Raw genomic sequence first — 13,921 nt, 5'->3', positions numbered from 1 at the left:
GTTATTTTTATGTAACAATACTCTTCTTATTATGTTTAAATTCATAAGCTTCTGCTGAAATATAGTTCATCCTCATTAGAATTGGCTTTGGGTATTACTTAAGATTACACATGGTCTTGATACATTTAGTATAATATTTATAAATGGAACACATTTAAAATTTTACCTAGCTATAAAATTTCCTACATAGAAAAATGAAATGAGTAAAATGGCATATCTTGAAAAAGTTTCTATAAGTAGAGCAGTAACTTCATCATTAAATGTAAAATACTTTAATTTTTATCAAATTTCTCTCACTTTATTACTGCTAACTTGACAATTTAATATATACTCTAAAGAGCAAAATGGCAATTCTTAGAAATCATGAAAGTAGGAAACAAAACTACCTTAATGCATTTATTAATATTGAAGTAAATTTATTTAACCTTTTCTAGAAACGTATTTATAATATTATTTTAATTGTCATTTGTCATATAATTAGAACAAATATTAAACAGGATTTCTTAAGAAAGTTCTTTGCTTTTGAGAACAATTTTAACTTGCAAAAATGATCTTATTTCTCCCCGAGCTTTTCACTGAAAATCACATTGCACAGAGGCATAGGTATATTGTATGCATTATAATCATGCTTTTTCTAAATTTCTGCACAGTAATTTGACAGCTTTTGAAATGACAAGTCAGATTTTAAAAACATCAGCACTCCATTAAAGACACACATAATTTATGGCAATATATAAAATGTGATGCTGTGTTTTTATAACTCCATTTCTTCCATGGAAAGAGGGATGAGAAACAGGTCGAATGGAGAGAAAGAGAATTCCTGTGGTCTAAGTATCCATGTGCATCTTAGGAGATAATCAGATTGTAAGTTGACCTTGAAATAAAATCTTATATTTAACTCACTGGGAAAATTTTTCAAAAATTAACTTAAAATCTAGATATATGAAATGTTTTGAAGAAAGAAATATTTTATTTGCCTATAAATACAAGCTCTATAACTATATCTACTAATCAAATACGATTCCTCAAAAAAAGCTGTTCTTTAACATGATATAGATGTCATAAAAAATTTAAATATCCAAAACACTGAAACAGAGCTTTTCTTGTAGTCGGTCAAGATATTTTGATAAAATGAAGTCATATTATTACAAGTTAAGACAGTGGAAATAAAAATAAGTTCAACCAGAGGTTTAATGTCAGTGAGACAACCAAGTGTTCAAATGTGAAGCATGTACAGGCTCGCAGACACCCCCACCCCACCCCACCCCCACCCACATGAACACACTTCAAATAGAGATTCTGGTATTGTATATTCAAAACCTATGCTATTTCAGTGAGAAACCTATAATTTCTTTCTCAGGTCTTTCAGAATAAATTTCAGTGATTATTTTCAAAAGTTCATCCTAATAATTGGATTAGTCATATAAATTGTACAATTTAAGTATATATATAACATCAGGACTTTCAAACCTGGATAAAACGTATGTTTAACTTCATTTTGATGACTAATTATTTAAATTCTCTAGCAGAGAATGATTATTTCCGGGTTAAGACATTTTAGTTCTCTCACTTGACTTAGGTCCAAACTATGCTAGTGGGCACCCATGAATACCCACATCTATACCGTTCTTCTTGATTCATAAGGTGTAAAAACATGAGAATGTCAATTAGCTCGTAACTGAAATTGCCATGTAGATTGGGTTACCATAACCTCAAAGAAGTATGTGTTCCATTTCCACCATTAAATGTCTTCTTTCTTTTAGAGTTTTTGATATTAGATGTTATCACTAAGTATTCTCATTTTACAGATGAATAAATGATTGGATGTAATTTGAAGTACTTTGCTCAAAATTGTATCTCCGAGTAATGAGAAATTAAAAGAGTACAGACTTTGGCATCAGGTTCCTGGTATTAGTATTAACCCTGCTGCCCGCTACTCAAATGATTGAAATTCTCTAAGCCTTCATTTTCTCATCCACGAATGATTAACAAAAAAAATCTATGTCATGGAGTTATGTATTTTCCTAGCATATGGGAAAAAGACATCTTAATTTTCACCTATTATTTTTATATTAGGGCAATGGTTGTCAAGTGGGGGGAGATTATTCTGTTCACAGGACATATGGCAAACACTTTGTCTTGTCGTTACAAAGAGTCAACAGTGGTGCAATGCTTCGGGTATTTGGTGGATACAGGCCAGGGATGCTGTTAGATATTCTATAATGCACAGAGTCGCCCCTTTAACAAAGATTTATCCAGCCCATAATGCTAACAGGGGCAAAGCTAAGGAACTGATGTAGTAGATAAAAAGAAAAAAAGAAAAACAATTAGACTCAAGCTTTTCTTATCCCTATGCTAGTCATTATCTATTTTATAGCCTATTTCATAACTAAGAACAGTGATTTTGTTTTGAAGTGATTTATTTACTGTTTTCTTTTCATTTTTGCCAATGATTATCTTCCAGGACCATATATATATATATATATATATACATATACATATACATATATATATATACATATATATATATATGCACATGACCACACACACACACACAGACACACACACACATTTTTATACTCCAGTGTCTTATAGATTTAATACTTTCTAGTGTTCAATATTCACATTCTAAGAAAGAAAGAACTATGTTTCCACCCTATGTATCAATGTATCAATTGCTTCTTTTTGTAGCTTCTTGCCATTTGCTAAAACTCCCCTAAAAAATCGAGAAAACATAAAAGAAAAAAGAAACCTAAGATATTATTTAAATAAGCAATTATTTCCAACATTAATATATGTAGAACATCTGTACCCATTTTTAAAATTTCTATTCTCTGATAATCAAGAGATTTACTTGTTTCCAAAGCTGTCCAATTTGACATATAATGATTCTCATGTCATTGTATCCAATTCTAAAGAATTCTAAGATACTCTGAATGCAAAAATATCCTTTGAGTATAATATATTCAATAAAGTAATTGTCTAAAGAAATCTAATATGGCAAATAGTTTTGTCACTTAAAAATCTTGATTTTTTTCCCCCTGTAATTAATGTTACCGCTTGCCAAACATACCTGAATAATTTTATTTGCCCAATACATACCCTAGGGGTATAGAATTTCTGAATAGTCCATGAAATAACAATTAATAACCATGGGCATTGACTGTGCATTCCATAATATGCAGTTAGTTTAGAAATATAAACATTTATAATTTCTTTGAATAATAAGCTTGTTTAAAAGAAACAATAACAATGTATCTTGGTTGAAAAGACTTTCTGAGAGTGTGTAATCTTCAGAATGCTCTAAGTGCCAGTAGAGCCTAGATATTATTTGGTAAAGGAAGAAAGCTCTAGTACTTTGGGTTCCAAGTAAAAAATAAAATATTTGGAAGTAGTATAAGAGCAATGTAATGATTATTATCCCATAAAGATATCTGTTGTATAAAATGATTGTACTGAGTCACTTGAAGAGTTTGGTCTTTAGCTGCTTAACTGTACAATTTTCTAAAGTATATTTTATGCTCCCTTCTTTTATAAAAAAAAAAGTTATTGTTCCTATGGTAGGTCCATATTTTCAAAATTGTTCAATAAAATTGTACCTTTAATTTAAATGTTATTGGTAAGTGTGTGCAGATTTATTTTTCCACCCCTCTGTGCCAAGAAAATAATGAAGCCCCAAAAAGGGAGAAAATATATATGATAGCTCTCCTTATTACTATAAATTATGTGTTTGGCTGCAAACAGATTTTCAAGGTACAATTTGGGAACCTGCCTTTGAAAATTGGACCCCATATATCTAAATCGGGACTGTAATCTAACTAGTTTGTGCAAAAGGTTTGTGTCTTTGCCGTGTGAAATATTGAGGTGTGCTACTAGTTGAATCAATACATACATCCAATGTGTGCTTTCTTCATGCAGGGATTTGAGACGACTTGGAGTGACTCTTGTTGGTCACCAGAAGAAGATCATGAACAGCCTTCAAGAAATGAAGGTGCAGCTGGTGAATGGGATGGTGCCCTTGTAACTTCATTTTAATGTCACTTCGTCAAGTGAATGATTCTGCACTTTGTAAACAAGCCCTGAGATTTATTTTAACAAAAAAAAAAAAAAAAAAAGGGAAAAGGGAAAACTCAGTGATTTCTAAACCTTAGGAGAGCATTTGTTTCAGCCACAGAATTTGTAATCAGTGTTTTGCTAAAATCTCCTTATCTTCCTCAGTGTCTTCATTTTTCACGAAGCAAATATAACCTGCATGGAATAAAAACATGAATTTAAACATTATCTTATGTTGCAACAAGAAAATCCTTTCTGCTACTTCTACAAAATTTTATAAATGAAAAATATAACTATATAGAGCACCTTGACAGACTGAATTAAGGCAGCCCCTTTCAAAACTTCCAAGAATCTACTTGAAAGGAAAAGTTTATAGCCATTCGTGGGCTAACAAAAGCTGCAATTTACTGAAGTTTACTTCAAGTCTTAATCGTCTACATAAGTGTATTGAAGAGCAATATGATTAGGTAATTTCTTAATAGATACCTTCTTTTGTAATTTTAAAATGCTGTTACACAGCGTTAAGTTATAGACTCTAGTGTATAAATATGTTGCTTGGTTAAGGACAAGTACAATACAGGGTGTATATTTATTTTTCTGTGTTATAAAATGTACTTTTAGTTGCTCTTCTAGAAACCATTAGGTAATAAATGTGTATATACTGTATAATTTGCTATATACCCAGGAATCAATTTAAGTTGCAGTTTTGTGTGTGATGCTTGCGTTATCATTCTGCTTGCATTTTTAATAGTTTTAATTTGGGCAACATACAGGAACAAGTGCTCCACAGTGTAATATGAATAGGAGAAGTAAGGAAGCAGTAAAACGAAAATTTAACACAAGCTTGTGTCTCTCTTCTTCTCAGATGTCCAAAAGCTACTAAATCTCTTTATTCACTAACAGGAAATGTCTATAAGATTAAATCCCCTTTGGCTTTTTGAAAACACTTTGTGATATCTGTGACAATGCAGTTCTTCTAGCCATTAATCTTGCACCCCTGTAAGAAATTTCACCTTTCTGAGTCCCAGAAAATATCTTGTCAAGCTAAGTTGACACCAAAGGGCACATTTTCAGCAGGATGTAGAAGGATTTAACTGTGCAGGCTTCTGTTAATGTTGTTAAATCCAGGCACATAGCACTAAGCGTTACCCCTAAGTGTTAATCCTTTGTAACCATTTCCCTTGTGGTTCAGCCCTAGAAATTTTGATAGTAAGGCAGCAATGGAATAATGAAATACACACACGCACACACACACACACATACACACACACACGTATATAAATATAATATATCCTTGTTTCAAAACTTAACAAGTTTTATTAATTGATGGCTGTTTATTCATTTGGTAATTTCTTCTTATATTCAGTTTCATCAAATTGAACTTATTTTGATAAACCAGTTCAAAGTATTATTTAGTTGACCTTATTAAGGAATATAAGATATGTTCTATGTACACTTTATGGACTGCACTTGGCGAAGACAGACTTTTGTGTTATAAATTATATGGTTCATTAGAATTTGAACAAAACTGAGCTTCTTGGTGAAATAACAAAATTTTTATAGTATTAAATTTTATAGAAACCATAGAATGATGTGATTATTCAAGGAGCACTGCATTTGAACAAAATATAGCCTATTTATGATTATCAAGGGCTATTGAGTATATTGGAGTAGTCTGGATTAATGAAATCCATAGAAAATACACCTGCATGATGATATTAATGGTATTCTGTCTCTTCCAAGCACGTGCTTTAGTTGAATGTTAGCACACACAAGAATAAACCTTTAAGGAATAACTTCTTTCTATCTTGCCTACTTTTTACTTAAGCAGTAGGGTAACTCTTTGCTAAAGAACATGGCAAAAAAAAAAAAAAAAAAAGGAAAAAACAAAGGTCTAAACAATTCTCAGATGGTGTATTTAGTTCAGCCCAATTATGACTATAATTTATTAGATCTACACTGTACCATGGGTCCTAACAAAATACACTTCAAGCATATGTTAATAGATTAGTGAAATTTGCAGAGGAAGTAGAGAAGGTATATTTAGCATTGTCTTGATAAAATCACAAGTGGGCATCACCATCACAAAAAGATGCCTTTTGTTCATTTCAGGAAAAGAAATGAACTAATTCTTTTTATACAAAACAATTGGAGATATATTGCACTTTATTGAATTTTGTAAAAAAAAAAAAAAAACCAAACAACTGAATTTAAGTGATAAAGTAACAATTGAGAAACTTCAAAGTAGGAATAGACATACTGACTCTAAGTACAAACTATCATAAATGTTAGGACCAGCCACAATGACTTACACATAACAAAGATATTTTGTGAACTGTCTTCTAACTTTATATGTTCAAAAATGATTGGGAGATCAACACAGAGATCTCTAAGTGATTAGAATTTATTATTCAAGTAGATTTCCTTTTTTTTTTTCCCACAAAAGAACAAAATAAATTAATATGGATCGATTCCTTTGCAGTCTTAGTATTCCTTATGGAACATAAATTGAGATGAAAGTTAGACACATCAATTTCATCTATATCTCACTTTGGTTGAGAATTTCTAAGGGATGTAATATGATTTTAAAATAAATAAAGAGACTTTCAAATAAGATTTGTTCTCCCCCACGTAAAAAAAAAAAGAGGAAAAAATTCCTTTCTAAAATACTTATTCACCACTGGATATGTCACCAATTGGGAAGTGCCAATCTCATCTATAAATGTGAGAAGTGGAACCAGGAGAAGAGGCGGCTCTTGTGAAATGCAGTGAGGCAGTAACCCAGGGCGAGGTTTGACAAATCTTGATTGTGTGATTTCTTATCCTTTTGGTTCATTTTGTCACCCGCCAGACAACCAAAAATAAAACATAGACTCAATAATTTTAGCACATAAGATAGATTTGTCAAATAATACATAATGTTATTGTAACTATCAAGTAGTAATACCTTTAAAGCATAAGTCGTTCTCAATGTTGAACTTGGAAAATAGGTACAAGCAGGCAGTTTTTTTCAACTTACTGATACCTGTTGAAGTCACTCAATTTCTACTTCTATCAATCATAATTTGCTTCCTCATCTTCCCATTTACTCACATGTTCTTCTTGGCCATTGAAATATTTGAACTGTATGTAAAAATGTGAAGATTTCGTTTTTCCCGTGTTAAAAAAAAAAGTGTGCATGGTCTCTTATTCTTCTCTTTTAATCACCAAGTCAGTGTTCTAAAGTTGTAGGATTACTGTAAAAATTATATTCCAATACTCTATCTAAACGTAAATGTGGCCAGCATTATTAGTTTCTGCATTGCCAAAACAATACAGGGCATCCTCTGCTGAACTTGTGAAGAGTTTTAACCAGTGTGCAATGGTGAGGAGATAGTTTCGCATCTTAAGTTTAAAATGAGAAACTAGTATCTGTTGAACACTTAATGTGTTTGCATGTCTGCTATTTACTCTTTATGTGAAAGTCAAAGTTTTTTTTTTTTTTTAACACCATTCTTTCTCCCATTTAATGTGGGCTTGCAGAAGCACAAGTAGAAAAATTTATCTGTGGAAGACATTTTTGTTTGTAATGGTGTGTTGAATGGCAAATTTGCGTCAGATGTTAGAAATTTACTAGATGTATGATGTTGTATAGTAGAATAAGATCTTTTTCTCATTTTTTTCTTTCTAAAAATAAGAAGACAATATGCTAAATATGATATAGTAAGCTGTCTTTGCTTATGTCCTGCCAGATGTTTAAACTCTAAATAAATAAAAAGTAGGTACAATATGATGATGATGAATAAACAATCAAAATTCTAGTTTTATTTGAAATTAATAACTAGAATATGTCATCAACTCTGTAGCACAGCTGGTTACATTGAATATTTTTCTCTATTATGCTGTTAATTATATAGTAATGTATCAAAGGAGAAATAGATAAGAACTTTCTTTTCATGTTGGTTTATAAAAAACATCTTTTTACATATAAATGATTGAATGTTCTTATTCAGAATGACCACAAAATTATTGCTTAGGAGAAGACACAATTCTTTAAAAAGAGAGCGAGAGAGAATCTATTTATAATAATCAGAATCAAATGTCATTTGTTTCTTCTAAATGTAAATGAAAAAAATTAAAGGTGGCAAAATAAGTCATGTTTATTCAGTCTGGGCTATATTAACAGTAGAGATTGCAGTGGTCAACATATTTGTGAATCTTTAGATTGCTATAGTTTTACATTTAATAATTTTACAGTGTGTAAATTTCATTTATAATAGTTTGGGAATAAAATTTAGGCTCAGTCATTTGTTAATATGTTTATTAAATTCACTTAGTTTCAGGCAGGTCAAAAGCAGCTGTATAGAGCGTCTTATTCTAGGCTAGGCATCAGGATATCTCAAATCCCTGCCTAAGCATTAATTCACTAAAGGATTAGTGTTTCTGTATTTTCTTCCCCATTTGAAGCTCTCTGTGCATTTGGTTTGTGTATATGTTTTTGTAGTGTAACATATGAAATTTTCTATTTTTTCAGAAAATAAAAAACCCTTTGAATACAGTTAAATCCAATTGTCATGCTTGACCCTCCCCCAATAGATTCTAAACTTACAGCCTTTGTATAAAGATCTCAGTTAGTTCTAATAAAAATGTTTGAATTTCCTATGTTAAATATTTAAAATGCAATCAGCATTCATTTTCTTCTAAGACATATTCATGAATCTTTGCATTCGAGTATTTTTGCAAGTAGGGTTTGACATAAGACTGTAGGACATGAGCATAATTGTGTGAAACCTAATTAGAAGTTGATTTGTGACAGTGTAATACAGCATTACTTGAAAAAAAAAAACAAAAACAGAAGACTCTGTGTACCATCTGCAAAAAGAGACTTTGTTGTGTAGCATAGTTGGTCATCATTTCACTGCCAAGCATCTGCTTGTGGCTTGGGTGGAGGAGTTACATCCTTATAAGAAAGGGTGTCAGTCAGTACAAATGCTCCCTCTTTTTCTGTATAAATTATATCATATTGGTCTCCTTTTGTAAAAAGCATACCAAACAATCTGTTGTATTCAAGGAAATTTGTCATATTTGTAAATTTTTGCATTTGCATTAATGAAAAGTGCATCACCATGACTATGGAAATAATCCTTAAATGCTTTGCCTATACATAGAATCAGTATTAGAAGGTATATATATGTCATTTACTATTTTAGTAAATGGCCTCATGTAAAGACTCTGAGTACTTTGTTACCAAATAGACTATTCTTGCCTCTGCTTTGCTGCAAATGTAAAGATCTCATGATAAAAGGGATTGCCTCCCGATCCAAGGGACATTCTTGATCAGGTAGGAAGGATGGTGTGGTGGTAGGAGGGAAATGTTTAATAAAACATTTTTAAAAAGGGGACTATTTTGTATTATAATTTTCCACACTGCATTATAATTTTATTGTCTCCACTTTATTGATGAGGACACCATGACCCAAAGCTGGTAAGAAATTGCCCAAGTCCCTGACTGCTCTGCAAAGACAGGGCAAAAACTACATTTATTTGAAACCAAACCCAAATATTGACCGTGCTATCTCGATAATGGAATCATTAAGGCCAATCTCCTGATTTAATTGGTGCAAGAACTGAAGTTTCGCAAGAAAGAAATTACCTAAACTTTTTCACAAAGTGAGGTGTAAACCTTAGGTGGGAATCAGGATTTGACTGATTACATTTCTAACATATATGATTTTTAGAGTAAGCCAAACCTTGGCAGTCAAAAATAGTTTTGCTTATTTGTAATTCTTCCACTGAAGAGCAGCACAATTTATTTCAGTGCATCTTTCTAGTACAGGCATAGTTTTCTTAACTACAAGCACAGAAGATTGCAATACATATTTGTTATTTATTTCCAGCTATAATACCTGAACTTCGGTTGTGGAACTTTGAAGTCTACAAGTGATTCATGACCAAACTGTTACCAAAAATTTTTAAAAATTGATATTTATTAAAATTCACAGTAGCCATTTAAATCAAATAGAGTTTTATATAAAATATTAAATGTAATTTTACTTGAATTAGCAGGCTAAAAATAATAAATTAGAAAAACGGTGGCTAAAGTATTGAACTGTATTGAACTATAATTTTTTTTCACAGTAAGAGTTATTAGTTCTTAAATCTTCCCCCTAATTTTTTGAAGCTAACAATGAAAAATATTAACATGTTGAGATTATTAATTTCAATGTGAAGCTTCTTAGTGATCCTGTTTTCAGAAATTAAAAATTTGTTCAGTTCTCACAACGGCCCTTCAAGTGAGATATTTAATCTGTTTTTCTTTTGAACAAAGGTAGAAACCAAGGCTATGCAAGGCTAAGTGACTTTCTTCAGATCACATACTTCATTACTACATCTCTTCTCTCTCTGAAAGTTTATCCTCTGCCTCTGAGTTCCAGATGATGCTTTCCTAACTGCTTTGAAACCTGTTGGATCAATTGCACCTGGTCTTGAATGTTGTCACCTATCAGTCTCCATGGTTCCCTTCTCCTAGCCTCTACGTGTATGTGAGGGAGTCTATGGAATGTGGTTGCCTGGAGCTAGCGTGTCAAAACTAGTTGTTTGAACTCAGACAAGCCATTTAATCTCCCTGTATTCAAGTACCTCATTTATTCAATGGGGAAATCTTTTGGCTATTATGAAAATCTAATAATACATATATAACTAGCAAAAATAGTGCTAACCACATAATAGTTGCTTAGTAAATGTTATTTATCTTTATATATCTTTCTTCACTGAAATATTTCTCCTCACTGAAATCTTTGTTCTCACTAAGTGTCATCAAGACTTTCAAACACATATGAAATTTGATAAAATTTTAATAAATTCATTTGTACATATAAGCCAGCTTCAACAATTATCAATTTAATGCCAGTTTTGTTTTGTACATAACTTCAGTGACTTTCTCCTCTCATAGATTAAAAGAAAATAATAAACCCAAAAGTTTTATCATTTCAAAAATATTTCTGTGTATCTCTTCAAAACAGAGGGATTATTTTTAATATGATCATAATACTATTAAACCATCTAAAAATTCACACTTTACAAAATACTTTCAAATATCCAATTGGTATTCCCCTGTTTTATCATACTTTTTTTTTGATAGTTTCCTCGAATCACTATCCAAGCGTTTCCTTTTATTTCCTATAAATTGGCAATTAGACTCACAGATTCAGGTGGGTAAGATTCAGGCTTCATTTTTTTTAAGAAGACAGAAATAGTGTGTAATTACAATAGTGCACACTCAAAGTAAGCTATCTTTCTGTGATGTTAACAGTAACTGAGTATCGTTGCCAAATTATTACTCATTAATAATTTTGAAATTATGATTTTCATCATTCTTTTTTCATTTAACTAACACACTACTTTTATAAAGACTAATTTCCATTTATCAACTATTTATTTACTTAGAGTTTATATAAAGAAAGCAGAGAAGTTGATTGGTGTTATTTTTTTCTGTCTTTATTTAAAAGTAGTCCCAGACTCAAATATCTCCTCTGTAACTAATGTCATCTCTACTAATGTCCCAACAACATTAAGAAGGTCTCCTTTAAATGTTCCCTTCTTCTTGGTGTCCAAGAGCTCAATCTTTTCTGTTTTATCTATGTTTCTGACCATTTTTTCTCAGCTAATTCCATTAACTTTTATCATTCTGTCATTCTTTTAAATGCCAAAATTCCAGGATTGTGTTTTTAGTACTCCTATTCCATACTATGTGCTTGCCTTAAAACTTGCATCAACTCACAGTCTTCAATTTTAACATATATGGGGATGGATTTTCATACTGAATCCCCAGGGCTGATATTTCTCCAAAGCTACAGCGCCATGTGTATGCATTTATACTGAAGATCTGTAATTGACTCATAAAATGAGCATATCTCAACTGACCTTGCCTCCAACACAACTTACACCTTCTCCCATAGTCTCACCAGAAGATACTACTTTATATACAGTTTAAAAAGATAGAAACCCCAAATTTATATTTTAAGTTCCTTTTGCCCTCAACATCATGTGAAACTTGTCATAAGATTTTATTAATTTCACATTAAATGTCTCTCATACATATTACCAGCAGGTGTAGAAAAATAAGCAAAAGTCAAAGGTAGCACTAAGTAGGAAAAAAAAAAAAAACTAGAAAGTTTAATATATCACCCAAAATCAAAAGGACACTCTTGCTTCGTGTTTTATTTTATGCATTTTTATGATGGGAATTAAATGGGAATCTTACACCATTGAGCAATCAATTATAAACAGTAAACAGCAGTTTTATCCAAAATTTTTCCACTATTATAATTTTGGATCATGAAATTAGAAAAAAAATAAAATTGGAAAGCATCAGACTGACTTTTCCTTTGTCCAAATTAGGTATACCCTATAGAGAAGGTGCTCTGAACCATGTCAGCAACTAAATTGACTTGGATTATGCTGAAATTTTTTTTTTAAGATAATAAAAATTTAGTCACAGTCATTTGGAAGGATAATCCTTGAAGGGTTTCCACTCTGATAGAAGGATAAAATAAAATGATTTACTGCATGTTCCCTGGAGTGGTAATAGCCCTAACCATTTGAGCTAAGGAAGTCAGACCAAAAACAGATGTTTTTCAATCATTCCTTTTTTTCTCTACAAATATGTGTAATGGAATTATAATGGATATTAATATCAAGTAAAATATTTCAGAATGTGGAATTTAAGTATATTTTCAGGTGAAGTATGTTGTAGACTTCTCTGTCCTTAGCTTTGCTCATGCTCATAAGGCACCAGGTGTTATGATTTCATTTTTGTGTAAAGCCCAAGTCTTTCTCAGGATTTTTCTGAAAGTTCCCCATGCTTAATGATGAGCCATTCCTTTATGCCCTATCAAAGCACATGGTCATAATACAGGAGAAAGCGTCCAGAAAAAATCAATGATCCTTTGTGCTTTATAAGAAAAGTTGTTCAGGGGCACCTGAGTGGCTCAGCAGGTTAAAGCCTCTGTCTTTGGCTCAGGTCATGATCCCAGGGTCCTGGGATCGAGCCCTGCATCGGGCTCTCTGCTCAGCAGGGAGCCTGCTTCCTCCTCTCTGTGCCTGCCTCTCTGCCTACTTGTGATCTCTGTCTATCAAATAAATAAATAAAATCTTTAAAAAAAAAAAAAGAAAAGTTGTTCAAAAGTCAAAGTCATATAGGATTTGAAAACATTGTTTCTATTATCCTCTACTGGAGCTTCACAAAACATTCTAGAAATGCAAAGACTCATCTAAGTTTAATTTAGTGATTCCCCAAATGTTTGATCATACAACCCTTTTGGTTTATAGTAGTTATTACTACTACCATATGGTAATTCTAAGAGAAGATTGTCATCCATGTGAACACTTCTCAGGTTAACCACAAGAATGTTGAATTTTCTCAACAATGCTACTCTGGGAAAACATTGATGAGAAGATACCCACTCTGAGTTTTATGTGTATCAGTGCAATGTATCTGCATGTTTCATCCATACTCATGCCTGCTTTCCCTGGAGGTCAATGCCATAGTGAAATTATGATGCAGTTGGGGAGTGGCATAGGCTCTAAAACTTATAAAACAAATTAGTCAATTTAACTTAATTTGAAATATGTACTGTATTTATTAATTTCTGGTACTTAGGATGTGGTCTTGAAATAAGAGTTTACTGAATAAAATATTAAAACAAAAAGTAAATCATGACCTTGGTCTTATTGCTCTTATTACCTTGGCAAAAGTGTTACTTGATATTAAAAATTCTAAAATTTTTCGGGGCGCCTGGGTGGCTCAGTTGGTTAAGCCTCTCCCTTTGGCTCAGGTCATAATCTCAGGGTCCTGGCATCGAGCCCTGCATTGGGATCTCTGCTCAGC

General features: G+C 31.9%; 1 protein-coding gene across 5 annotated transcripts in view; it reads left to right on the top strand.

Moving 5' to 3' along the window:
• The window catches only part of EPHA5 (EPH receptor A5), a 355,011-nt gene extending 341,952 nt beyond the window's left edge, over positions 1 to 13,059 (top strand). For 4 of the 5 annotated variants that reach the window (XM_004764299.3, XM_004764301.3, XM_004764298.3 and 1 more), the window contains one exon: positions 3,919 to 13,058. In XM_004764299.3, coding sequence (XP_004764356.1) covers positions 3,919 to 4,024 — 106 coding nt within the window. In that variant the 3' untranslated portion in view covers positions 4,025 to 13,058. Of the gene's footprint in view, positions 1 to 3,918 lie in introns of all 5 variants that reach the window. The other variant, XM_004764303.3, reaches the window with a different exon arrangement.
• The last annotated feature ends 862 nt before the right edge of the window (positions 13,060 to 13,921 follow it).

This window comes from Mustela putorius, unplaced genomic scaffold (assembly GCF_011764305.1).
Source record: "Mustela putorius furo isolate JIRA1106 unplaced genomic scaffold, ASM1176430v1.1 tig00000430_pilon_pilon_pilon, whole genome shotgun sequence".
Taxonomy (NCBI): Eukaryota; Metazoa; Chordata; class Mammalia; order Carnivora; family Mustelidae; genus Mustela; species Mustela putorius.
Note: the sequence above shows the minus strand (reverse complement) of the source record. Positions and strands in the feature narration are given on the sequence as shown.